Source organism: Mytilus californianus, unplaced genomic scaffold, assembly GCF_021869535.1.
Source record: "Mytilus californianus isolate M0D057914Y unplaced genomic scaffold, xbMytCali1.0.p SCAF_10, whole genome shotgun sequence".
NCBI lineage: Eukaryota > Metazoa > Mollusca > Bivalvia > Mytilida > Mytilidae > Mytilus > Mytilus californianus.
The window spans coordinates 25,397,554-25,425,172 of record NW_026262582.1 but is presented as its reverse complement, the minus strand read 5'-3'; the positions used below and the strand labels follow the sequence as shown (position 1 = coordinate 25,425,172).

The 27,619-nt window shown below is 32.1% G+C and overlaps 1 protein-coding gene across 4 annotated transcripts in view; it reads left to right on the top strand.

Moving 5' to 3' along the window:
* LOC127717822 (alpha-catulin-like) overlaps nucleotides 1-27,619 on the top strand; it is a 70,691-nt gene that overhangs the window by 1,492 nt on the left and 41,580 nt on the right. For all 4 annotated transcript variants that reach the window (XM_052223668.1, XM_052223667.1, XM_052223666.1 and 1 more), the window contains exons 2-7: nucleotides 13,387-13,576; nucleotides 15,046-15,215; nucleotides 17,116-17,235; nucleotides 17,898-17,987; nucleotides 18,893-19,108; nucleotides 25,625-25,828. In XM_052223668.1, the coding sequence (XP_052079628.1) occupies nucleotides 13,387-13,576; nucleotides 15,046-15,215; nucleotides 17,116-17,235; nucleotides 17,898-17,987; nucleotides 18,893-19,108; nucleotides 25,625-25,828 (990 nt within the window). The remainder of the gene's footprint in view (nucleotides 1-13,386; nucleotides 13,577-15,045; nucleotides 15,216-17,115; nucleotides 17,236-17,897; nucleotides 17,988-18,892; nucleotides 19,109-25,624; nucleotides 25,829-27,619) is intronic.

Genomic DNA, 27,619 nt, shown 5'->3' with positions numbered 1-27,619 from the left:
GAAGATATGCTTAATATTTGGATTAGAAATCCCATTCACATAACAGTGTTCTAATTATTATCTTAAAATGTTTTAATTATGATTTGTGACTTAAAATTTAAAGCATCATGTGCATGATGAGAACAAATTGTAAAACATGATCATACTGAATTAGTAAAAGAGTGGTTCTGATAAATCCAGTAAATTACTTTTAATTTCTAGTAAAATATTGTTTGATTCATGACCATTGTGACATGTCATGCATGTAATTGCCATTGATTCGGTTATTTTTTTTTATCAAAAATTGTTTCAAATGGGCTTCATCATTAACTAAGATTGCATATACCTGGTACATTCAGATTTCCAGAATGCATGCATGTTTATTGCGATTATAGTTAACTATATAATGTAAAAATAACTAAGAGTGTTATTATTGGTATTTGTGGTAAACATTTGAGTATTTTATCCAAGCCTATGTGTTTTAAAAAAGGTACATTTGATTCATCAAAATAAATGAGATATCAAAACAAATAAAATAAATGAGATAACAAGAATGGAATAATTCAATAAACCAAATTTTGTAATTAAGAAAAACATATTGAAAATCAAACAAAATAAACATGATGAATATGAAACAAATGGCATAAATTATGTGAAATGTCAACACCTTGTTATTAAACATGGCTAACTGGATTTACATGATTAACCTCATAAGTTAGTTGAAATTCATTTTTAATTACATTAAGCTTATTATGATAAATTTTATTAACCAATAACTGCAGTCTTTAATTGATTATGACAGATATTACATAATATTGTTATATAATCGTTTACACCTGGTACAAGTTAAGTGCAGGTAAATACAGAATCTCTTTCATTTGTCTTTTGATCACAATTACATTATAATATATATATACAAAATAACAGCTGTTCACCATTATCAAGGACCATTTTGTTACAAGAATAGTTTACCATGGTTTACATGAAATGATATTTGTTTCTCTGTTGCAAAGCAGATGCAAAAACTTTAGATTTATTTCTCTGATCAATATTCAAGGACAGATAATGCTGCAGGGCTCCTTTGCAATCTTAACAAAGGTATTCACAGTATGCAGTTACAGGATGCCTACATGAACATGATATACTCATAATAACAATATGTATTATAATGTTGCAATTTGTTGTACATACTGCATAAATATTTTACTATGAAATAAGGTTAAATTGCCGTCTTTTTCCATTCGTTTGTGTTCGAGTTTTTGATTTTGCCATTTGTTAAAGGACTTTCGGTTTTGATTTTTAGCTCACCTGGCCCAAAGGGCCAAGTGAGCTTTTCTCATCAATTGGCGTCCATCGTCCTGTAGTCGTCGTCCGTCGTCGTTAGCTTTTTACAAAAATCTTCTCCTCTGAAACCACTGGGCCAAATTTAACCAAACTTGGCCACAATCATCATTAGGGTATCTTGTCTAAAAAATGTGTCCGATGACCCCGCCAACCAACCAAGATGGCTGCCATGGCTAAAAATAGAACATAGGGGTAAAATGTAGATTTTGGCTTATATCTCTGAAACCAAAGCATTTAGAGTAAATCTGACATAGGGTAAAACTGATTGTGAGGTCAAGATCTATCTACCCTGAAATTTTCAGACAAATCTAACAACCTGTTGTTGGGTTGCTGCCCCTGAATTGGTAATTTTAAGGAAATTTTGCAGTTTTTATACGACCGCAAAAAAAATTTTTGTGGTCGTATATTGGTATGACGTTGGCGTCGTCGTCGTCGTCGGCGTCGTCGTCGTCGTCGTCCGGCGTCGTCGTCCGAATACACATTAGTTTTCGCACTCTAACTTTAGTTTAAGTGAATGGATCTCATTGAAATTTTACCATAAGGTTCAATACCACAAAAGGAAGGTGGGGATTGATTTTGGGGGTTATGGTACTAACAGTTAAGGAATTAGGGGCCAAAAGGGGCCAAAAATAAGCATTTTTGTAACTTCCAGACATAACTTGTGTGTAAGTGTATGGATCTCTCTGACATTGTACCACAAGGTTCCATATCACAAAGGGAATGCTGGGATTGATTTTGGGGGTAATTGTCTCCAAATTTTAGGAATTAGGGGCCAAAAAGGGGCAAAAAACAAGCTTTTTCTAGTTTCATGACAATAACTTGTTTGTAAGTGTATGGATCTTTATGAAATTGTACTACAAGGTTCCATATCACAAAGGGAATACTGGGATTGATTTTTGGGGTAATTTCCTCTAAATATTAGGAATTAGGGGCCAAAAAGGGGCAAAAAACAAGCATTTTTCTAGTTTCATGACAATAACTTGTTTGTAAGTGTATGGATCTTTATGAAATTGTACTACAAGGTTCCATATCACAAAGGGAAGGCTGGGATTGATTTTGGGGGTTTTCCCTCAAAATTTTAGTTATTAGGGGCCATAAAAGGGCAAAAAAAACATGCATTTTTCTAGTTTCAGGACAATAACTTGTAAGTGTATGGATCTTTATTAAATTGTACTGCAAGGTTCCATATCACAAAGGGAAAGCTGGAATTGAGTTTGGGGGTAATTGCCTTAAACGTTTAGGAATTTGGGGCCAAAAAGGGGCTAAAAAACAAGCATTTTTCTAGTTTCCAGACAACAACTTGTGTTCAAGTGTATGAATCTCTCTGAAATTGTACTGCAAGGTACCATACCACTAAGGGAAAGCTGGGATTGAGTTTGGGGGCGATGAATCATAAGGGGGTTCAAAAAATTGGGGGGGGGGATTTTTTTTTTCCTTTTTTTTCTTTAACATTTTCCATTTTAAATTGGTTATTTCTGATTTATATATAAAAGCAAATAATAATGATATGGTTTGAATAGGCATACATGTGAACCTCCCGATGGGAGTACAATAATCCCGTTTTCAGGGGTCTCCTCCCGACCTCCCGTTGAAAAAATCCCGTGTATGAAATTTTTCATGAATGAAAAATTTCTGCCCAACATAACATCTCAGGCATCTGGTGTAACTGACATTACCTGAAGTTATATTTTACCTGTAAATCAATTAACATGCATAATTATATGGCTTCACTTGTCAGCTTGGGTGTCAAACATACTGGTAAGCAACGATTTTTACCTCAGGCTAACTGCCGTTGTGTAACAAAAACTGTGTATTTATTGGGTTACTTCCCTTGATTTATCCTGTTTTAAGTTACTTTCCTTTTAATAATGAAAATTTTTAAAAGAATATAAATAAAATATAAATTGAACAAATAATCATAAAAGGATGGTTATTAAATGATTTTAAATGTCTTAGGACAAATAAAAAAATAATAATTTGAAAATTATTTGAGGATTCTATACTTCCTTTTAAGGCTTAAATTGAAATTTATATAATAACTATGACCCTAACTTTACAGATAGAATGAATTTCTGAGTTTGCAAATAAAAACTATTTGCAAGAGAAAAAAATAAAAAATAAAAACTATTTGCAGACAGCTAAACAAATGTTCTGGTTGCAATGATTGTTTTATAGAATATGAAGTAAAAAATTTAAAGAACATACTGGAAAAAAACAATGTTAAATTGAACATGTAGAATATAAAGATGGAGAAACTTTATAAGTACAAGGGTACTATAAACATAATAAATTGGTTGGAAAGTTGAAGAAAACACACTTTAAAAGACCATTTTTACAGCACACGGTTACATTTACAACAAAATTAATGTCGATTAAAAACCTCCTGATCTGAGTCCTAATCTCCTGACCAAAATTTCCCAATCTCCTGATCTGAGTTTCACAGTCCATCACATGTATGAATAGGTAAATTGAAAATTTTTAAGTTCTTAGACCACTTTCATTCTGTGTCAGAAACCTATGCTGTGTCAAATATTTAATTACAATCCAAATTCAGTGCTGTATCAAGCTTGAATGTTGTGTCCATACTTGCCCCAACTGTTCAGGGTTCGACCTCTGCGGTCGTATCAAGCTGCGCCCCAGCGGAGCATTTTATTGGTTATTATCTTGAATATTATTATAGATAGAGATAAACTGTAAACAGCAATAATGTTCAGCAAAGTAAGACCTACAAATAAGTTGTCATTACCAAAATTTTCAGTCGACCCCCTTAGGAGTTATTGCCCTTAATAGTCAATTTTTAACAATTTTTTGTAAATTTTTGTAATCTTTTACAAAAATCTTCTTCTCTGAAACTACTGAGACAAATTTAACCATACTTGGCCATAATCATTATTAGGGTATCTAGTTATAAAAGTTTGTCCGATGACCCCGCCTTCCAACCATCATGGCCAACTTGCTTAAAAATAGAACATAGGGGTAAAATGCAGTTTTTGGTTTATATCTCTGAAACTAAAGCATTTAGAGCAAATCCGACAGGTGGCAAAAATGTTCATCAGATTTAGATTTATCTGCCCTGAAATTTTCAGACGGATTCAACAACCCGTTGTTGGGTTGCTGCCCCTGAGTTAGTAATTTTACAAAAATTTTGCAGTTTTTTGTTAATATCTTAGATATCATTATAATATCTAATATCTAATACTATTAATTATGATTTTACATGATTTCCAAAGCATCAGTAAATACAGGTGAGCGACACAGGCTCTTGAGAGCCTCTAGTTCTTTGGAGTTCGGTATTTTTGTTATTTTACTTTTTGCTGCAAGCCCCCCTCCTAAGTTGTTGAAGCTACTCTTTTGCATTAACCATAATATCATGTTATAAGTTATATGTATACACTCAATCAAGTTAATGCCCTCATCATGCTCATGGATACATATTTAAAACATACATGACATAGTACATGTAGTAATTATGGTTGTCAATTTTAGCACATTGAAATTAAATTTCACATTTGCAATTGTACATGTATGCATAATAATCTGAACAATAGGGTTTCAAACTTTTATTTTTATGATGGGCATACAAATGTAGGTGGCTAAGTGGTCTAAGAAGTCCTTCTACTGTGTCTGTAGCCTGTCAACACTGAATTTAAGTTAGAACCCCTGCACATGGCAGGTTTGCTTGACTGCAATCTTTTTTTACTTAGATTGATAGTTTTTCTAACGAAGATTGTGGTTCTCTTTGGGGACTCTGGCTTCCTCCTCCAATAAAAACTGACTGCCACGAAATAGCAAATAGTGCTGAAAATTTTGTTAAACACCAATCAATCAATCAATCATTTTACTATGGTTTGATTACAATTTCTAATCAGAGTTCAACCTTTTATCTCAAGACCTGAACAAAGAAATCTGCTACCAACAGATGTTAGATAACTGTGCAAAGCCTTCAAAAGTTATTCATTGGAGGCTTGTAAATAGGCAGTATTTTCTAAGATAACAGACAAATGAGATTTTCATTGACCATTAAATTATACTTATACATGTATGAAATGTAAAGACTATTACTGTAACAGGTACACAAATATGGCCAAGAGTGGCAATCATTGCCAAAAAACAATTTGTTTAAAAAAGACAGCGAGTCTGAGCACCATAGTACTGAAATAAAATAATGAAATTACAAGAAACGAAAAATTGAGCAACAATAACCCCACCAGAAAAGATTGATTGTTTTTTGTGTAACATCCAGTGACAAGTATTTCATGCATATATATTCAGTGCATGGGAATACACTGACGTATACAATTTGTACTTCTGTGTATTTACAATCACTATGTTCATGTTGTTCGTCCCTACACCATGTACACTAAATAAATTATAATACTTCATATTAAGAATTTTTGGTGAATTTTCAGTTTGAAATTCTATATCCTGTAGAATTTTTACATTTTGGGTTAATACGTTGAATGTAATGTATATTTTTAAAACTTTTTTCTCCATTTTTTGGCATGCAATTTTATATATGTTTTTAAAAGAAACTTCAATTTTGAATAAGCAAACATTTTGTAAGATAAGCTTTGAGTTTATTGACAAGGCTAAACTGCCTATTTGATGTATTCCCTTTTAACTACAATATATATGAAATTTATCTTTAATAGCAATCATCCTAACACACAGACTTATATCTTTACTTTTTCCTTTTAATGATTGTTTACATAGTGTTAGAAGTGAAGTGTTAATGTCAAATTAATAGTTAGGCTTGAAAAAGTACATGTAATCAACTGTGATAGATATTTTATTATCCATGTGAGGCCACTCTTAAAAAATTCTTTGTTTGATGTTGCCTACCCATGCCTTGTAGGGTTGGGTAGGTAGGTATATATTTTGTTTTGCCAACAACATAAGTTACATGTTTTAGACAAGAAAATGATGTAAGAGGAGTAAAAAATCTTTAAAAAAAATTTGAATCGATTTGTGTCATAAACATATTTTGGGTAGGTAGGTAACATCAAACAATTTAAATTTTATTTTTGGCCTCAAGTAGATAAAAGTCTAAATATTTCAATTTACTGAAACTAACCAGAACACTACAACCAGGTTGAACATTCAGCAATGGGAGTGCGCTTCCATGTCTTCCTTTGCTTTTTTTATGCCCCACCTACGATAGTAGAGGGGCATTGTGTTTTTTGGTCTGTGCGTCAGTTCATTCGTCCATTCGTTTGTCCATCTGTCCCTTTTTCCATCCGTCCGTTTGTCCGTCTGTCTCCCTTCAGGTTAAAGTTTTTGGCGAGGTAGTTTTTGATGAAGTTAAAGTCCAATCAACTTGAAACTTAGTACACATGTTCCCTATGATATGATCTTTCTAATTTTAATGCCAAATTAGAGTTTTGACCCCAATTTCACGGTCCACTGAACATAGAAAATGATAGTGGGAGTGGGGCATCCCTGTACTATGGACACATTCTTGTTTTATGTATGCATAATCATTTTGTGCCATGAATTAATACATCTTTCCCTTTCTGTTCCATTGTTATTCAAATGGCTTTCACACTTTTCATGAGTCTGTTTTAAAATATATTTATATATAGTATTAAGTTTTTAACCAGTTGAACATAGTAAAGAAAAGATATAGACACATGTAATATAGTTTTGATATTATACAAAATTGTAATATATTGAAGTCAGTGTGTTGTCCAGTATATGCAATATACATTTGATTACTTTTCATTGTACTAGTGAAACCAACAATCAAAGAATTTGAAATATTTTTAACAAAACTTTGCCATTTTAATTAGAAATTTGAGGAAATTCAATCAGAAATGAACTTGCTTACAACTTTTGGAAAACAAAATTTGTACTTTGTTTTTATACTATATACAATGTAGCTATTCACTTATTTTAACCATGTTGAAAAAGCCAACATTCACTTATCAAACATTTAAAAAGCTGTATAATAACAATTTCTTTCTTATTCAGTCTTTAAATTCTATATTAGATATTTTTGTCCAAATGATCAAACCTTTTAATAAAAATAATTATTTAGAACTTAAAGTGAAGAAATAATGACTGCTACATTAGAACTTGAAACAAACATCAAACAGTCTGTAATAATTGGAGATAAATGTCCTCTGATAAGCATCAGTAATTATGAAAAGATGTCAGTTTCAATATGGCTATTTGAGCATGTTATATGATAATTAGGCCAATAAAAACGAATTTTCTAACACAATATTTCAGTCTCTTCTCTTTCTATCTAATTGTCATATACTGCTGTATCTATTTCGAAATGGCAGATGTCTGTTTTCACTGTAAAATTAACACCTTCCTCAGGAAAAAATAAAAGAAAGAGAGCATTAGACATTAAAGAATGACTTAGAGAAATGTCTGACCTAAGGGATGATTTGATTAAATGAATTTCAAAAAGGCAGATGTGGGTGGTAACCATAACTGTACAGTATTTTATATATATATATGATATATAATCAGATTTTAAGACAATCCCTAACAATTGGGGGAATGAAAACTCTGTTTCTGCCCCCTCCTTGCCCCATTGTACATGTATCTGTATTTACTGTAAAAATTATAAGTGGTTAAGTTGTTCATTTACAGTGATCATAATAGTCTGTCAAGTTGCTGACATTAAGGTTGTGAGTTTAAACCCTGCCAGTGCCAGGCAAGCACGACTCTGACCCTTATTGACTAGGATCTGCTACTTTAGGGTCTTGGTAATTACCTATTGATGATGGCGGTTTTTACCGACTTTAACTACCCATGAGGGTCTTGCACAGTCGGCCCTGGCTTGTGCCTTTTTGGGCAATTAAATAATTTATTTTTACCTTATGGTAATTGATATAATTTTAAGTGATTTCCTGTTGCTCTTGCTTCACCAATAGAAATGGGTTGCCATGATGTAGCCAAGCATGCTGAAAGAGGCAGCATTCTCACAAATTTCAAATAGCATCCTAGTAAACAAAGATATTTTGAAATACATTCCTGTTTATTAGAAATTTGAAAAAAACATCACATCCATAACACAATATGTAAGAAAATTGTTTCTTATAGTATCACATTCAATCAATATAGCATCACATTTAGTGATTATTTGATGTTAAAATGCGAAAGGGAGAAAACTGGAAAATGGGGTTAAACAACAAAAATCAAACAATTAATTGAACAAAATCTTTATTTTCATCCAGATTATAAAATGATTATGCTGATATTTCTACTAGTGGGGAAAAGGCAGTCAGACATCGTAGCAATCTGGGACTAATTCCTAATTTAAGGTAGATGAGGTGTCTTTTTCAGAGCATCACTTCTGGGCATGTTGCAAAAATACTTTTTTGGTTTAAAGAACATTCAATATACAACAGGACATCTAAAACTTGAACATGTTGAAATCTTAAGATTAAACTATAAAAAAATTAAGCAATTATATATGGTAAAATTTAAGTGTTTTTAAAATTTTCAGAAGAAAATCAAGAGCAGGTAATTATATTGAATTTAATAGCATAATTTGTGTCTTTGGATTTAAAAAACAAAGCCTGCAGTTACCCCTGTAACCCCATAATTATTTGAATCAATATTTCGTATGTGTTTATAAAAAGAAATTCTGTCATCGAATTTTAAGCAATTATTCGTTTAATCGTTTAATGTTTCCTCAATAAGGAAAAACTTAGTTCACCCTATATAACCCATATAAAATAACTTTGAATTCCTTAATTTCAATTTATTTTGACGAAAAGACAAAGTCTGTGACCCCCGGTTTTTATATGGAAATTTGAAAGTATATTGACTAAGAAGTCTTTTTTAGAAGTTAAAGAAAAATCTATTGTCAAACATTTAGACACCCCAGGTACAAATGAACCTTAACAGAACCTTGCTCATCCCTCACTCACAGGACACTTTAATTATTAGTTGATGAAGGAAAGAAAAATACTTCAAATCATTAGCTACGATAAATTACTTTAAACAAATTTAAAAAGAAATGTAAAATTACTTTATTATTGCCTGTTTGTGAAAAGATGTCATTTCTTTCAATTTAGCCATTTAAATGTTTTATTAGACCCATTACCCTATGTAATTTTAGACAGTGTATGTAACAGGATGTCTGTTATCATGATGTTTAACTTTTGAACTCCTATAATAATAGTATATAATCTGAAGTTTAAATAGAAAGTAATTTTATAAACATTGTCAAAGTGTGACTACTGGAGGCAGAAATGGAGACAAGGCCCTGCCAAAATAATAATAGGTTTGAATAGAAAGTAACTTTATAAACGATTACTTACTTGAGGCAGAAATGGAGACAAGGCCATACCAACATGACCAAAGTAATAATAAGTTTGAATAGAAAGTCATTTTATAAACATGGTCAAAGTTTGACTATGGAGACATTTAGACCATTCCATAGAAAGTAATATTATTATAAACATTGTCAAAGTGTGACCACTGGCTGTAATTGAGACAAGGCCATACTAAAGAGATAGTAGGTTTGAATAGAAAGTTATTTTATTAAAACATTGTCAAAGTGGGATTACTGGTTGCAGTAATGGAGACAAGGCCTTTCCAAAGAAATATTATGTTTGAATAAAAAGTAAATTTGTAAACATGGTCAGTGTGGCTACTGGTGGCAGTAATGGAGACAAAAAGCCATAATATGCCAAAGAAATAATATGTTGAAAGTAATTTTATAAATTGATATTCATGGCCAAATTCTTGACATCTGGAGGCAAGTCATGATTTTTTGAAGCAAGACTAGAATAAAAAAAGTTTATTTGATCATTCTAGTCAACTGACTAATTGAGACAAGGCCATATAAAAATTATAAGGTACAGGTTTATTTTTTCATTGCCAAAGTCTTTAAAGCTGCTGGAGGCCTGGATAAGGCCATAACAAATAAGTTTTAGTATTTTTTTTATCTTCAAAGTGTACACTGCAGATGGCCAGTTACAGTTTTTTATTCATTGCCAAAGTCTTAACTACTGGAGATGAGGCCAGAACAAAAAAAATATGTAGCTTTATTTTGTAATCATGGTCAAGGTTTTTGAATATAAGAGACAAAAAAAGTTATCGATGTTGCTCATATTGATACATATATCATTGGATTTTACAGTATTTGTCTGGCATCACTAATTTTTATACGCCCGTTTACGGGACGTATTATGGTATTCCGTCGTCAACATGTTAGACGATAAATAAAAAACACTTGAACCAATTTGCATGAATCTTTAGTGAATTGTTTATATCTATTGACGTGAGCTCCCTTTCGATTTTTATAAATTTGGGATTATACGTTTCCCGGTTATGGGGTGTTATTCATTAAAAAAGGGGGATTTTCCAGTTTTCTGACAATAACTCAAAAATGCTTTAAGCAGTTTTCATAAAACTTTAATGAATTGTTTATATCTATTGACGTGAGCTCCCTTTAGATTTTTATAAATTTTAGATGTTACTTTTCTGAATTATGGGATTTTATTCATTAAAAAAGGGGGATTTTCCAGTTTTCTGGCAGTAACTCAAAAATGCTTTAAATTTATATCTATTGTCGTAAGGTCCCTTTCGATTTTTATAAATTTTGGATTTTGCGTTTCCGAGTTATGGGGTTTTTATTCATTAAAAAAGGGGGAATTTCCAGTTTGTCGGAAAATAACTCAAAAGTGCTTTGAGCAGTTTTCATGAAACTTTGGTGACTGGTTTATATCTATTAAAATAACCTCCCTTTAGTTTTTTTTATAAATTTCTGGTATGACATTGAGGAGTTATGGAACATAATTCCTTGAAAAAGCAACAGGGGTATCATGCGCTTATGGTGCAGCTCTTTATTATTAAAAGCTACAAATAAAAAATTTGATTGAAAAAAAAGGTTACAGTCATTGTCAGTTGATTTGTAAGGTGAAATACAGTTTTAAATATAATTGTATATAAATATGTCATATTTTATCATCTAATCTATAAAAAAAATTCAAAACTGTCAACTGGATTAATTAAACTGTCCAAATATTTTGAAATGTGAATTTGTGTTTATCCCTCCCTGACCTTAGGGTCATAACTATACATGTATTTGAACAATAAGTCTAAGATGCATACATGTACACTCTTGTATTACCTTGAGCAGATAGTTGCATGTAAGTGCACTGCTATTGTAATAACAAGAATTTCATGTTTGTATAAAACATGTCATACCAATGGTAATTAAAAGTGACAAAGAAGTTCCGACACAATTGTATATGGATACCTTTTACAAGAGCCCTCTAAGTGCATCTTGTATGATTCAGGTCATGTCATATGTCACAAAGCATTCTGTTCAAAGAGACTTTAGGGTGTACAGATAAATGAATCTTTTTGATCTTTGAATAAAGGAAAGTTAAGCTTTGAAGATTCTTTGAAGCATATCATCATTAATCTTTGTATAATGAGATAAAGAAAATTAGCAACATATATTTTAACTTTAAAAACTATAGGTTGAAAATAATTTATTTATTGTTATGATTGGAAGTATAGTTTATTTTTAATTTTAAATGAAAAATATTCGTTGTTATTTTTTTTTTACTGCAATTATTGCAACATATATTTGATTAAAACTTTTAAATTAAAAATTTGCAATGTTGCAGAAATACATTTTCAACATTGATTATACTTTTAAAAATTGTTGTTAATGGTTTCTTTTTTTACAATCATTTATTTATTATTATGATCATGATGATTAGAAGTGTAGTTTAATTTTAATAAAAAATAGAAAAAATATTTGTTGCTAAACATTTTTTACTCAGTATATTATATGAATAAAGAATATAAACATTGATAAATAAAGATATAAAATTGAGCATGTAATGATATAGATAGAAATGTTTATTGATCTTATATACATGTGATATACTACTTTGCCAAGATTTTATATCTGTTAAATAAAACAGTTGCTTCCTTGAAAAGATAAAAGGTCAACTATTGATGTTTTGGTACAAATGTACAACAAAAGAGAAAGTTTTTAAGTGCATTTATTTTAGAATATTAATATTAAATAACATTGCTTAGATCTATAGAATACATACTACAACCAATTCTAAAATATAAAAAAGAAAATTTTCATTTTAAACGTGAATTATTTACATGGTTAATTGTTTTTTTTAGATTCCAAAGTTTTGTCATATTTGTATTAATAAGTAGTAGTTAAGAATAAATACTCTTATTTACTAAACTCCAAAATGAGCATGATGAGATGGAAAAGTCATAAAATGGTTACCAGTAGGGTATTAGCAACAGCAGGAATAGAAATTTTTGGGTCTCTGAAAACACTGCAAAAAAGGGACTTTAAGGTCCTTTGTGCTCTTATTAAACTCCTTTGTGCTACATTGTGCTCCTTTTTGCACAAAGGAGGCCATTTGCGGTGTTTTTAGAAACTGCAAATTTTCATCTGAAGTTTGTTTACAAGTTTTATTAGTAACTAACACTAAGATGTCATCAAATGTAATTTAATTACATATAGATATGCTGCATTTATCATGCTTTACCATAAATTAAGATATTTGCCACTGGACATGAAGTTAACAATTGATTAATCATTGTATTCTATAGTCTGTGACTGAGCTTGTTTATTATCGTTAAACAATTTATATATAAAAATAAGGAGATGTGGTATGATTGCCAATGAGACCACTATCCACTAAAGTTCAAATGAAGAGGATGTAAGTAATTATAGGCAATCGTACAGCCATCAACAATGAGAAAACCCTATAATGTATAGTCGGCTTTAAAAGGCCCTGGCATGAAAAATATTGAGAGAACTAAAGGCCTAATTTATAACAAAATAATTTATGAAAAACAAAAATATGCTAATTTCTTGTCCTTCAATTCTTTTAAAAAAAATTTTAAGCCATAAAAACCATGAAAACCATTAACCATTTAATTTGAACTGTTAATTGCATACTTTAAATGTTGAAAATATATCACTTATAATGAAAGAGATGAGGCTAGGGTGCCTAAAAGAATACAGTGCAAAATCAGCTGGAATCAATTTGACATATTTCATTCATACATATTACAATTATGTTCATACAAAATATCTACTTTCAGATTACAACCCTTGTAAACCATAAAGAGAAAGCTCGCTTTACAGAGAAGACAAGTCGGTCATTGATCAGAGTAGGACAAGGTGTAGCACTGGCTGTAGAAAAGTTTGTCTCCGTTGGACAGACAATTGCGGCAGAAAACATGGAAATATCTGAGGATATGTGTGAGGCTTGTGAGGAAGCCAGAATGGCGGGTAAACACATTTGAAATGGTTTGAATTCTATTTCCATTAACCTCACAGAGAATATTTGTCTTTTCTTCAGGTGACCTGTTTGTTGATATTTGGTTAATATTGTAATTTGAAAGTCATTAAAATGATAAAAGCCATTTTTATGCGCCATTTATGGGCATTATGTTTTTTGGTCTGTCACTGTGCGTCCTTTCGTTCGTCCGTCCTTTCGTTCGTCCGTCCGTCCGTTCGTCCTTATATCCCTCTTCAGGTTAAAGTTTTTGGTCAAGGTAGTTTTTGATGAAGTTGATGTCCAATCAACTTGAAACTTAGTACACATGTTCCCTATGTCTGATATAATCTTTCTAATTTTAATGCCAAATTAGAGTTTTGACCCCAATTTCACGGTCCACTGAACATAGAAAATGATAGTGCGAGTGGGGCATCCGTGTACTATGGACACATTCTTGTTTTGCATCTGAAATGGCAATACTAGTTAATTTCCTTAAACCTTTAAATTAAGGTTAACTTTGATTCTTGATTAATAAGCGAGTATAATGATCATGATATTGTAGTCTAGGTAGTCATATTGGTAATGTTAAGGTAGTTTTTGTCTCACCTTGACCGAGTAAAAATGTGAGACTTAGGTATGCCATTTACGAAGTGGCGTGGTCAGTGGCATCAACAATTTGTTTAAGTTTGTGATTAGTTCAGTTAAAATTAGAACCACTTATGATAAATCAATGATATTCCGTATGCAATTAACTGTATAAGCATTTGCACATTTCATTTTCAAGGAAATTATTTGGCCATGCCTCCCCAGTCATGGTCTATTGACTTTTAAACTTTTGCATAGTTTACATGCTAAAAGTTTGTGATTAGTTCAGTTTAAGGGGAACCATTTATGATAAGTCAATGATGTTTGGTATGCAGTTGTATAAGCATTGGCACATCCCATATCCACGTAGATTATTTGGCCCTATCATGGTCTATGGACTTTAAAACAATTTCAAGGTTTAAATGTTAAACTTTTGATAAGGTCAATTTAAAGGAACCGCTAATGGTTAGTCAATGATATTTAGTATGCAGTTGTATAAACATTGGAACATCTAACTTCCTCAGGGACTATTTGGCCCTGCCCCCTCAGTCATGGTCTATTGTAAATTAACTTTGAAACTTTTGCATATTTCACATTTAAAAGTATGTCTTTAAGTCAGTTTAAGTGGAATCACTTATAAAATGATATTTGGTTTGCAATTGTATATACATGATATAGGCATTGACACATCTCATTTCCATCCAGGGAGATAATTATTACTATTACATTTGGCCCTGTACCTTCAGTCATAGTTCATTAAATTTGAATATTTTGCATAATTTTCATGTAAAAGTATCTCAATTTTAATTTGCATTTTACTATCAAAATAACAAAAAGGCAAGACATATCTCTGTGTTAACAGTTTATTATTTAAAATCACTTGGTTTTTTTTCAGGATCTACAATACAAAGACTAACTATGATTGTGCCATCAAAAGGAAATAAAACAGTTACAGAGAAAACAGCCATGGTTAGGTCAGCTCGACAGTTACTGTCAGCCATTACAAGGGTCCTGCTGCTGGCGGATAAAGTTATTGTTAAACAGCTTTTAGTATCTAAGGACAAGGTAAAGCCATGGTTAGGTCAGCTTGACAGTCACTGTCAGCCATTACAAGGGTCCTGCTGCTGGCCGATAAAGTTATTGTTAAACAGCTTTTAGTATCTAAGGACAAGGTAAAGCCATGGTTAGGTCAGCTTGACAGTCACTGTCAGCCATTACAAGGGTCCTGCTGCTGGCGGATAAAGTTATTGTTAAACAGCTTTTAGTATCTAAGGACAAGGTAAAGCCATGGTTAGGTCAGCTTGACAGTTACTGTCAGCCATTACAAGGGTCCTGCTGCTGGCGGATAAAGTTATTGTTAAACAGCTTTTAGTATCTAAGGACAAGGTAAAGCCATGGTTAGGTCAGCTTGACAGTTACTGTCAGCCATTACAAGGGTCCTACTGTTGGCGGATAAAGTTATTGTTAAACAGCTTTTAGTATCCAAGGACAAGGTAAAGCCATTTTTAGATCAGCTTACCTAAAAAATGGAAGAGCAGAACAATATATCCTCTTTTATTCAGAGACTTGATTGTACTTCTTTTGTAATGGTTTTTGTCGAGCCTGCGACTTTTGTCGCAGAAAGCTCGACATAGGGATAGTGATCCGGCGGTGGCGGCAGCGGCGGCGTTAGCTTACTTCTTAAAAGCTTTATATTTCAGAAGGTAGAAGATCTAGATGCTTTATACTTTGTATATGGATGCCTCATGTTACGAAGTTTCTGTCAGTCACATGTCCAATGTCCTTGACCTCATTTTCATGGTTCAGTGACTACTTGAAAAAAAAGTTAAGATTTTTTGTAATGTTAAATTCTCTCTTATTATAAGTAATAGGATAAGTATATTTGGTATGTGCGTACCTTGCAAGGTCCTCATGCCCGTCAGACAGTTTTCACTTGACCTCGACCTCATTTCATGGATCAGTGAACAAGGTTAAGTTTTGGTGGTCAAGTCCACATCTCAGATACTATAAGCAATAGGTCTAGTATATTCAGTGTATGGAAGGACTGTAAGGTGTACATGTCTAGCTGGCAGGTGTCATCTGACCTTGACCTCATTTTCATGGTTCGGTGGTCAAAGTTAAGTTTGTGTGTTTTGATCTTTTTTTCTAATACTATATGCAATAGTTCAACTATATTTCACAATGGTGTATGGAAATATTTTATGATCTATATGTCAGTCATGCAGATTTTATTTGACCTTGACCTCATTTTCAAGGTTCATTGCTCAGTGTTAAGTTTTTGTGTTTTGGTCTGTTTTTCTTAAACTATAAGCAATAGGTCAACTATATTTGTTGTATGGAAGAATTGTTAGCTGTACATGCCTGCCTAGCATGGTTCATCTGACCTTGACCTCATTTTCATGATTCATTGGTCAATGTTTAGTTTACTTGGTTAATGTTAAGTTTATGTGACAGTTGTAATAAAGCTTAATATTTAGGACTCTCAACATAATATCAATGATTAGTAAAGGAGGCGAGACATTTTAGCGTGTGCACTCTTGTTGAATTTAAAATAAAGGTAGATAACTCCTTTTTGCAATAATTCTTGACGAAACAGAAGATGAACAGGTGATTTGAAATATAATCTTGCAAGCAATTCCTTGACTGTTGCATCTCCTTCTGACATGTCTGAAGAATTGTCAACTTATAATATCTCAAAAACTGTAAGTTCAGAAATTTTGCATGCATTTAATTTAGCGAATGTCAGACAATGATCAGAATTGCGAGATTGATTTAGTTTATATTAGGATTTCGTTGGGAATTAGTGCATTTTAAATGCTGTTAAAATTTATGAAACTTTATATCTTGTCAACAGTTTTCATAATAATAAAAATTTACCAAAAAATTCTGAATTTACAGTTCTGAATAGAAGAAGAAGAAAAATCATGCAATTATTTTTTCATCATTATTTCATGTTTTATTTCAGGTTTTGAATGCCTTGAATGACCTTGATAAAGTGACCTCATTTACAGACTTTGTGAATTACTTCAGCAAGTTTGGGAATGATATGGTAGAACTTGCCCATCTTACAGGGGACAGGCAAAATGTAAGTATAATCATCAAGGTAATAAGGCCTTTGAAGTTGCAGCCAAAAACACACAATCAATACAGAAAAGGCATTGAATGAAAAATTTCAGTATTTAAGTTGACAAACTACATAACACCTAGTCAAGAGATTGTTCTAATGTCTATCAGTCTGTTATAGGACTTGCTGGGGCCATAGGATGTAAGAGCCCAGCCCATATAGAAAACATGGAAATTGCTGGCTCATATTTGCTAAAATGCCTTTAGGATAAATGAAAGCTTTATTTTCATCAACCCTCAGTTTGTGTGCTTATATCCTATGACCTAGAACAAGTTTAAACATGACTGTGTTTTCATTTATGATATCACACTTGGATGGAAATGTTGTTCTACAGCGTTGAATATTATTTGTCATAATCAATGCTGTACAAACAATATTTGAAACATTTGTCTTTTTGAATTACGATGATTTTGGTATACTCTAAAAAAACAAAACAAAAGTAAAACAACTCTGTTTTACATTGCAAATTTGTTTTGGAATTGAATTTTGCAATGTTTTAAACTCTTATAGGATATAAAAGTGAGAAACTACAATGTAAAAAAAACCAAAGTAAATCTTGTACCTTCTTACATTACAACCTTGTTTCAAAAAATTAAATTTTTAATTGTTTAAATTTCTTATAGGATCTAAAAAGTGAGAAACACAGAGCACAAATGGGTGCAGCCAGAGCCATATTAGAGAGATCAACTTCAATGTTGCTACCATCATGCAAGGTAAAAATATTTGCTTCAGAAAAAAATTTAAAAACTGGGTCCATTTGTGTTTAAACAGTTGCACTAAAACCAATGGTCAAGTTTTTTTCATATAAATCTTGATGATTACCATTTGTTAATATATAGGTGGTGTACTGTACAAAAACATTTTTTTTCTAAGAAGTAATAAAGTATTAAATATTAAAAAATGGCTTTAATAAAAGCATTTTAAAGAATAAACAAATGAATCACTCCGATCCATCCTGCATCAATAAATGATACTTATAAACTTATTTGTTCTGTGGTCAGTCAAAAATGCACTTGGAGAGAACACTACAGTAAAACGAACACATTTAAAAGATAGGAGATAGAAACCAAAGGGACATTCGAATGCATCAGTCAAAAATAAACTGACAATACCATGGCAAAAAAATGAAATAGATCCAAAGACAAATAACAGTATACAAAACACAACATAGAAAACTAAAGACTGAGCAACAGGAACCCCTCAAAAACCAGGGTTGATCTCAGGTGCTCTGAAAGAGTAAGCAGATCCTGCATGTGGCATGTTGCATAACACAAAACATCAATACCACTATTAAATTTAAAATGAACAGTACTGTAATATTGAAAGCAAGCTTAAATAACTATGAATTTCCTGTGAAATTGTGTCTTCTAACAATCAAATATTATCTTAACTAACTTATTTCTGCAAACGATTTATATACATAAATTTGTGGGTAGGGAAATAACACGAAAATGTTAAACTTGATCTTTTTTAAGATCTTAGATATATTTTAGTCAACAAAGCGTGAAAAAGCAAAAATTAAGCATATTTTGACTGATATATAATGTCAGATCAATTCTCAATCCCAAGATTTCTCTAAATTACAAGTTTTTATAATTACTTGAATATTATTTTTCAGACATGTTTAAGACACCCAGACTGTGGAACAGCTAAAAGAAACAGGGACTGTGTCTTCAAACAGATGAGACAAGCTCTGAACATGATACATTTCATTGTGACAGATGGAGGATGTAGTCAGATGAACGGTCACAGTTCACCGATTACAAATGGGGATTCTGGGATTGGTTTAGATAATGTTCATCCATTGGCCAGTAAAGCATTGAAAGATTTAGAGGTAACTATGGTAACAACTAGCAATTTATAAAAGTGAACTTATGAATACATGTAGTTACTTATGTAACAGCCACTATGTTTCGTCAGTTACTTTGTTCCGGCGGAACTTTTCAACTAGTTATTTCGTTCTGATGGAACTTTCCAACTAGTTGTTTTATTCGGAGTGCAGTCGAAAAGTTCCGGAAAAAAGTAGCTAGTTGAAAAGTCCCGGAACAATGTAGCTAGTTGATTAGTTCTGGCGGAACAGAACAACTAGTTACATCGTTACGAATACACCATATTTCGTCCTTTTTGTAGAAAGAGGGGGAAGAATGAGTATCAGTATATATAAGAGCAAATCATTAATTTACAAGAATACCCAACGCACTGAAAGGGGTTTCTTTGGGGACAAATATGCAAAATTTAAGTTGTATTTCATAGCTCACATAAAACGGAATAAGTTGCATTATCATGCAAATTTAGTATTCATAGTACCCTCAAGAGAGGGAAGAATACCCCCTCCTTATGTGGTTCTTTGCATCAATTCTCCAAATGGAACTTTGTGACTGGTTGATAAGTTCCGTTGGAACTTTTGGGCTAGTTTGTTAGTCCCGGTTTTGACTTATTTGCCAAAGAGGAACTTTGTGGCTAGTTGATAAGTTCCTTTTGACTTTTGTAATCAGTATCTTGGTTTCCCTTTGAAAGGTTCAAATATAATATGTTGCGTTTTTACTTTGCATCATTTCTCCAAATGGAACTTTCTGCCTGGTTGATAAGTTCCGTTGGAACTTTTGGCCTAGTTTGTTAGTTCCGGTTTTGACTAATTTGGCAAAAAGGAACTTTCTAACTAGTTGATATGTTCCGTTGGAACTTTTCAACTAGTCACTTTGTTCCAGTGGAACTTTTAAACCAGAGGAAGAACAAAGTAACTAGTTAATAAGTTCCTCCGGAACTTTTCGGCTAGTTAGTTCTTTCCGCCCGGAACTTTCCAAGGTCGGAACAAAAGAGCATTTACACTTACATCCATGTCTTTTGGTCTAATGTGAAAGGTTGTCTCTCTCATTGACAGTCATACCACATCTCCTTATTTTTGTATCAAACATTTTTGGAGAATTTGTCACTTCTCTCAAATTTCTAAAAAAAATAAAATGTATTGATTTCTAGATAAGAAAACTGTATTAAACAAGATGCTGTTTCAAAATTGACAAAATGTTTCTAAGTTTCAGTCTTTTAAATAAAAGGAACTTTCTTCATTACTGGTAATTAATTAACTACCAAAAGTACCCAATAATTAAGGTAGACATTATACATATAGTATTGGTAGGTAATCCCTTAACTTTGGTCAAATGACTCAAACAATTGGTACCATTTGGATTAGATATATGATATCTTCATTGCCATGATTATAATTTTTTTACTTCTTTATCTTCACATTCCAATTATTGTCTACCTGCTTCTTCCATTCCTGCAGTTAGAAAAAACAATATTAAAGATAATATTGACTGTCTTTAAAAGTTAATAGTAAATTATTTACCTTTTTTGTGTGTGAAATTATTCACATTATAGAAAATGGAACCGTTGACTATATGTTCAAAGGGAGATAATTGAGTATAAACATAATTATCTGCCCTGTGCAATTTTAAGATCATTTCTGTAAGTGTGATACCTACATGACCTACGAACATTTATATAATGGCATAAATGGCAACAATGCTGACACAGGGGTTCAAATTAACATTTGGTACTTGAAGGTCCAGGACCTTTGACACTCCAAACTGAAAGGTCCACAACCTAAATTCCAGGTTCTATTTTTACTTGAAATATTTCCTAACATAGTAAGATACAAGTAACAAAATTAATGTGCTGTTGGTGTTAGGTCAACTTGTTTCATTGTCAAAGTCACTGTTGTATAAAATATTTAATAACAATTGTAATTGTCTTGTATATTATAAATTCAGATAGTCTTTTTTTTTTATTGAGGAGGGTGTCACCATGGGTGGGTGTGTTGTCTCAACTATTGGTAATTTATTTCTACTTATACCATTTTATAAAACAGTTCAAATTCAAAGCTGTTTAAGCAGAGACGTATATACATGTGTTTCTCTAATTCTTCGTCAATTTATCCCTCTCTGCACCCATTGTATAAACAAAATTTAATCAACGTGTGGTTCGTTTGATCTCCGTTCTTCATTGGTTAAAATCCGATTATGACGTCGAATTTTCTTGCTTTCCTCTGAATTTCCTATTGTGACGGCATAAAAAACGGCGACCATGCCTGATGATGTCACATAGAAAGAACACATCTTTTTGCAGATCATTCGAAAATAATGAATAAATTCGCCTGCGTATTGTTTGAAAATCATTAGAGAAACAGATTCCACCACCAAATCTCGTGTAATACGATATTTATCCACTCTCGGCAGTTATATTTTAAATATTTAAAACGCTCGGCGAGCCTCGCGTTTTAAATTTGAAAATTTAACTGTCTCGAGTGGATAAATATCGTATCACACTCGATGCAGTGGTAGAATCTATATATATATATATATATGTCTCTGGTTTAAGTGTATCATATCTAGTTGCACTATTATAATGCATTTAATTTAGTTCCTCTGTGAAAATAAGATAAGAAACTTCCAGATTTGTACTGGTCCTTTAAAATTGAGAAGACATTACCTCTTGGAATTGTAGTAATACGTTTGCACTATACAAAAATCTACATGTAATATCAATATTTATTAATGATAAAGAAAATTACTGTCACATTTTTTTGGATTTTGAGATAAAAAATTTATGAACTAAAAGTAAATTTTGAGTTTCTGTAAAAAAATATTTCCTACTTTTTCTTTCTTTTCAATATATCTTTTGGTTTTCAATTCTAGTGTTTATATTTTATCATCATAGATGTATTTTGTCAACTGCCTAAAATTATTATTTTTTCATTGTAATTGATCGGCAAACCCGGAATTACCCTTATCCGCTCCTGAATCGGCAATTTCCGGTATAAAGCTAGCGGTTGAACAAAATGAACATCGCTGTCATGAATAATAATGATGAAAATAAATTTTGAGATTGTTTGGAAATTTGTGTTTAAAAAGGTCGGCAAAGTTTATTTTTATTTTCTTTCAAACTGAAGGTCCGTCGGGCGTAGCTTGTAACCAAAACGAGAGTCCGACTGCAAAAATGGAAGGTCGCGGACCTCGGACCACCGCTAATTTGAACCCCTGTGACATTGAATGAAATAAAAGTGTTTCAATTAAAATGTGCAAATATAATTTAAGAGGAACAGAACTTACTTATAATCAAATTCACATTTTGAAGTTATCCCCTTTAAATTACTGTACAGTCTCTATTTAAACCAAAATAATTAGTAAAAAACATTGAGTGGTCATAATTATATAAAAGAATTAATGTAGTCTAATAAAAAATACATCTTTTTGATTTCTTGTGACAATTATATGATTTATTGTATCACCTGACAGCATCCTGCTGTTTGTATCAATATGATATTATCCATTTCTTCATAGTCAAGTTCATTCTTTAAGTTAATTCGAAACTCTCCCAAAATGACTTGACAGAATTCAGCCAACTTGTACACAGATTCTTCAAGTAAACAACATTTTAACCTTTTAAGAAATAGTCTCCAAACAGTATTGTGTTACCAGAGGCTCAGAAAATGGTTTCCTCAACAAAAATGTCAATACATCCTTACAAAAAAAATTCTGCAATTGTAAAACCCTCCTCTACAGGAAATTGATAAATATGTATTAGTTATACCCCCGCTTTAAAAAAGTGAGGGTATACTGTTTTACCTCTGTCTGTCCATCCATCCATCCGTCAGTCTGTCAGTCCGTCAGTCCGTCCATCCATCCCATGAAAATTTTTTTGTCACATTTTTATCAGGAACTACAATACAATTTCTAAAATTTGGTTTCAAGGTTTATGTAAGTCGGCTATACCGTGTGATGTGTTTTCAGATTCATCACTCAACAACTTCCTGTTTACCGAACACTTGTATCATTTTACACATGATAGCCAAGTTGAAAATTTTCGGCACATTTTTCTCAGGATCCACAATAAAAGGATTTCTGAAATTTGGTTTCAGGGTTTATATAAGTCGGCTATACTGTGTGATGCGTTTTCAGATTCATCACTCAACAACTTCCTGTTTACAGAAATATTTGGGCAGGGGTATCATCAGCAGTGATTTTGCTAGCGCTCGTCATTTTCGTCATTTGAAACGGTTTTTAAAATGACAAAAGTATTCCAAATCAATTTCGTCACTTAAATTTGGAAAGAGTAAAAATATTTTTGCATGAAAATACTATAATTCTACCTGTCTTATTGTTTCTGACAAGTTTATGACCCTCAGCTAATTAACATTTACAACAGGTGTTATAAGTTGTGATTACAGATAATCCGCTTATCGCCATCGGATGGGTCACTAATCCGTTAATTATTTATCAACCTCATAATTGATCATCATAATTATTTTCCCCAGTAAAATCAGTCAGTCGGCATTTCAATTTCAATATTTATCAAACGAGCATAATTTGCAGTTTGTTTGTCGTAGTTTCGTCATTTGAGTTTTCCCTCGAACAGTTCGCATTTTAATTTCAATATTTCCTAAACGATCACAATTTGCAGTTCGCTTGTCGTAGTTTCGTCAAATGAACGTATTTTCGTCATATTTGATATAACTTTTAATCAAAAACTTTTGACAATTTAGATTAAAAAGATAGAACTTTATTCATAACATTCAGAAATGTTTACGCGAGTCAAACAGGTGCTACCTTTACGATGAACTGCGCATGCGCGAAATTATTATTATGAATTTAAAGACACTAAAACGTAAAATACGAAATAATTAAGTATCAAACTAAATGAGAGAGACAAATATAGTTCTTATTTAGCAAATTTAAATTAAAAAAGATAATTTACTGCCTTTTTAAACACGAACCAATCCGTAGATGAATCCGGATTCATTCTGAATTTATTATCCACTTGTCACTTCCCGTTTTCATTTCATTTGGAAATCGAAAGTAAACATGATCTATTCATGATAAATTTACAATTTAAAGTCATTAAAATTGTTCCAATAAGGATTTGTACAAATCCTTGGTTCCAACTTTATAGAATTAATTCTAAATATCGCTTTAAAACTTTTTTAAGGATAATGAGTATGAATAATGCAGTGAAATAGTCCTTACAAGTTCATTTATGCTGTGATTCCTGGTTTAAAAAAAATGTGGATCCCAACTTTTGCTGATTAGGAATGTACCCTGAAACTAACTGAAGTGAAATTGTGAACTAGATTTCTACATCTTATATCCTAATCTTTGTATTAAAGTGCCACATCAGTCAAATCATGCAGTAACTGCCTAGTATGCCTAAGTCCTACACAGTCTGACAAAGATGTAAATATAGTAATATACATCCTAGGTTCCTTGCTGCTACCCAAAATAAGGTTGATTTTCATCCTGCGCAAAAGTGACTAAAGCCCTCAAAATCCTAGCGTAAACCCTGATCGTCAGTGAGCAGTAGCTAGCAGTTTCATTAGTTTTCTTTACCAGACAGTACATTGAGAAATCATGGCATATTTAATGATATTTTGTTCTTTTGTTTTATCAACTGAGGTGCAATTCATTGAACATGACAAAAAATTAAGTATGTAAAGTTTTCTCTTTAAAAAATGGAGGACAGGTCAATTTTTTTCACAAGCCAGATAACTAGATATGTTAAGTCTTAAATGAATCTTGTTACGGTATCATAAACTTTGGATTACCAGAAACATATAGATTTCACCACTGCAACAAGTGTGTTACGATATTTCTCCACTCGAGACAGTTCAATTTTGATATTTAAAGCGCGAGGCTTGCCGAGCTTTTTAAATAATTAAAATTTAACTGTTGAGAGTGGAGAACTATTGAAATAAACGAGTTATAGTGGTGGAATCTGTTTCTCTAATGATTTTTATCCTTCCTGTTCAAAGATTTGCAACAAGTTTTGTTCTTTATATGTGACGTCATCAGGTATAGTCACCTTTTTTCATGACGTCACAATAGGAAAATTCAGAAGAAAGCAAGAAAATTTGACGTCATAATTAAATTTCGACCAATCATTTCCTGAGAACAGATATTTCACTAGTGAGGAGAAATATTTTTCTCACACCGATCAAGAAATGTGAAAATAGCACAAAAATAAGATAAAGAGCAGTTTACAATCAATCAGAAAACAAACATTGATGAAGATTTAATACATCCCTCCTGAAAATAAAAGTTAAACTATTTGTTAACAGGAAGCAGTAGAGGTGACCAGATTAGGTCTCTAAAACTAAAATGTAATTATTTGTTAACAGGAAGCAGAAGAGTTGACCAGATTAGGTCTCTAAAAATAAAGTGTAATTATTTGTTTACAGGAAGCAGTAGAGTTGACCAGATTAGGTCTCTAAAAATAAAGTGTAATTATTTGTTTACAGGAAGCAGTAGAGTTGGCCAGGTTAGGTCTCTAAAAATAAAATGTAATTATTTGTTTACAGGAAGCAGTAGAGTTGACCAGAGTTACTGGTGTGTCTGGTCAGTCCTGTGAGAAGTTACACAGTGCCTTGGATAGTGTGATTGAGACTGCTCAGGACTTCACTGACTCCGCCTACACATCACATGACAATAGGGAGAAAATAGTGCAGTCATGTGACCAACTTAAAAGTGATCTGCAAACAGTTTTTGAGAAATCATCTAGTCAGGTAAATATAGTACTCTTTAATCCGCACACCAGCCTGGCAATTTGCATCTTTCAGTAAAGACTGCAGACAAGACATGGTAGAATACGGTACATATACAAAATCTTCATTTGTTTGGGAAATCATGCTACTTTTGAAAAATGATATAAGTGTGTTGCATTTATCAAAACATTTTAAAAGTCAAACACTTAATTGATGACAGTGAATAAAACCATTTAGCAAAATGTCCACCCTCCCAGCTCAGAGCAAGACAAAACAGGCCAAGGCAACAGTTCAGAGACTCCATATCAGCTGTGAACTCAATTGAAAACTAAGTTTGTTTATTGGTGTTTAAAACCATTTTCCGATACCTTGGCAATATAATGATTGCCAATTTATATTGGTTGAGGAAGCCAGATTACCTTGAGAGAATCAGTTACCTTCAGCAGTATAAACTGTCAATCTGAAAATTCAAATGTCTGTGCTCTCAACAAAAACAAAAATAGCAGAGACATTAGTACTATTAAATAACAATATAAACATAGGGTAATGTAGCATGTTTGAAATTAAGTTACCTTTTATGATGTTGTTCATTCTTTAAATTTGAAGTTCAAGCTTCTGTCTATTTGTATATTCACTGCATCTTGACTATTGGCTACACTTTAATTGAAAATTATTGGATGTTTTAAACTTGTTAATACCGTAATGGGGCTTGTATAGTTCGCACTGGTACATAGTCCGCACCCCCTTCTCCCCACGAAATTTAAAGTAAAAAAACTTCTTGTAACTGTTAGAAAAAGTCTAATGAATCTCCGGTAATTTTAAATCGTGTATGGTTGTTTGCGGTATTTTCTTGGAAAAACCTATTTTCCATCACCAAACAGAAGCTGTAACTGCTTGTAAATGGTTCTAAAACACTTCACACTGGTTAAAATAAGTCTAAATCACACTAAAAACAATTTAGAAACTTGTGTATGTTTAAACCGGAAGTTTGAAAAGCACGTGTAAAAGATGAAAAAACCTGGTGAGAGTCGAAATCCGTACACAATAGATATCACTATAATACGACTTTGAAAGTAAAACAGTTCCCTCCTTATGTAAAACAGTGTTTAATATATCTATCACATTAATGTTTGAAGGGTCTTAAGCTAATACAAAACATATTTGTCAATAGGAAACACCAAAACCGAACGAATAATAACCGATTTCGTTTTGTAGTTTACACATCGTAAGCTGGTTTACAGTTGTCTTTTTTTACTTTTTTTGTACAATTTCATTCAAGCAGATACCAGTTTATATTTAGCAATGCATTGAAAAGAAACTAGAATTTTGAAATGAAGCATTTAATTTTTATTCAGTATTTATTTGATATTGAATAAAAATAACTTATTAATATGGATTGGGTAAAATTATTGGTTTGAAAAATGATAAGAGTGCCCTCTACAATGTCAATAACAAACATGGCGGAACGTAAACAAACCACATCGCGAAATTGAAATTTTCTCTCTTATTTCTTGCTCATTGTACTCTATAGTCCGCACCCCTGCTGTCATGTTCAATTTTGGAAAATAAAACCGCGGACTATACAAGACTTTTAACGGTAACTGAAAACCTGGCATAACATTGTTATTTCTATTTTTACAGAATCATTATGAAGTGTTGTCAACGCAATATTTTTTTTTATGTCAGCATAAAGTTATTTGTTAAATACACAATGATATTTTTTGTCTACACAATGATGTTTTTTGTCTACACAATGATGTTTTTTTTTCTACACGATGTTGTTTGTTGTCTACACAATGATGTTTTTTGTCT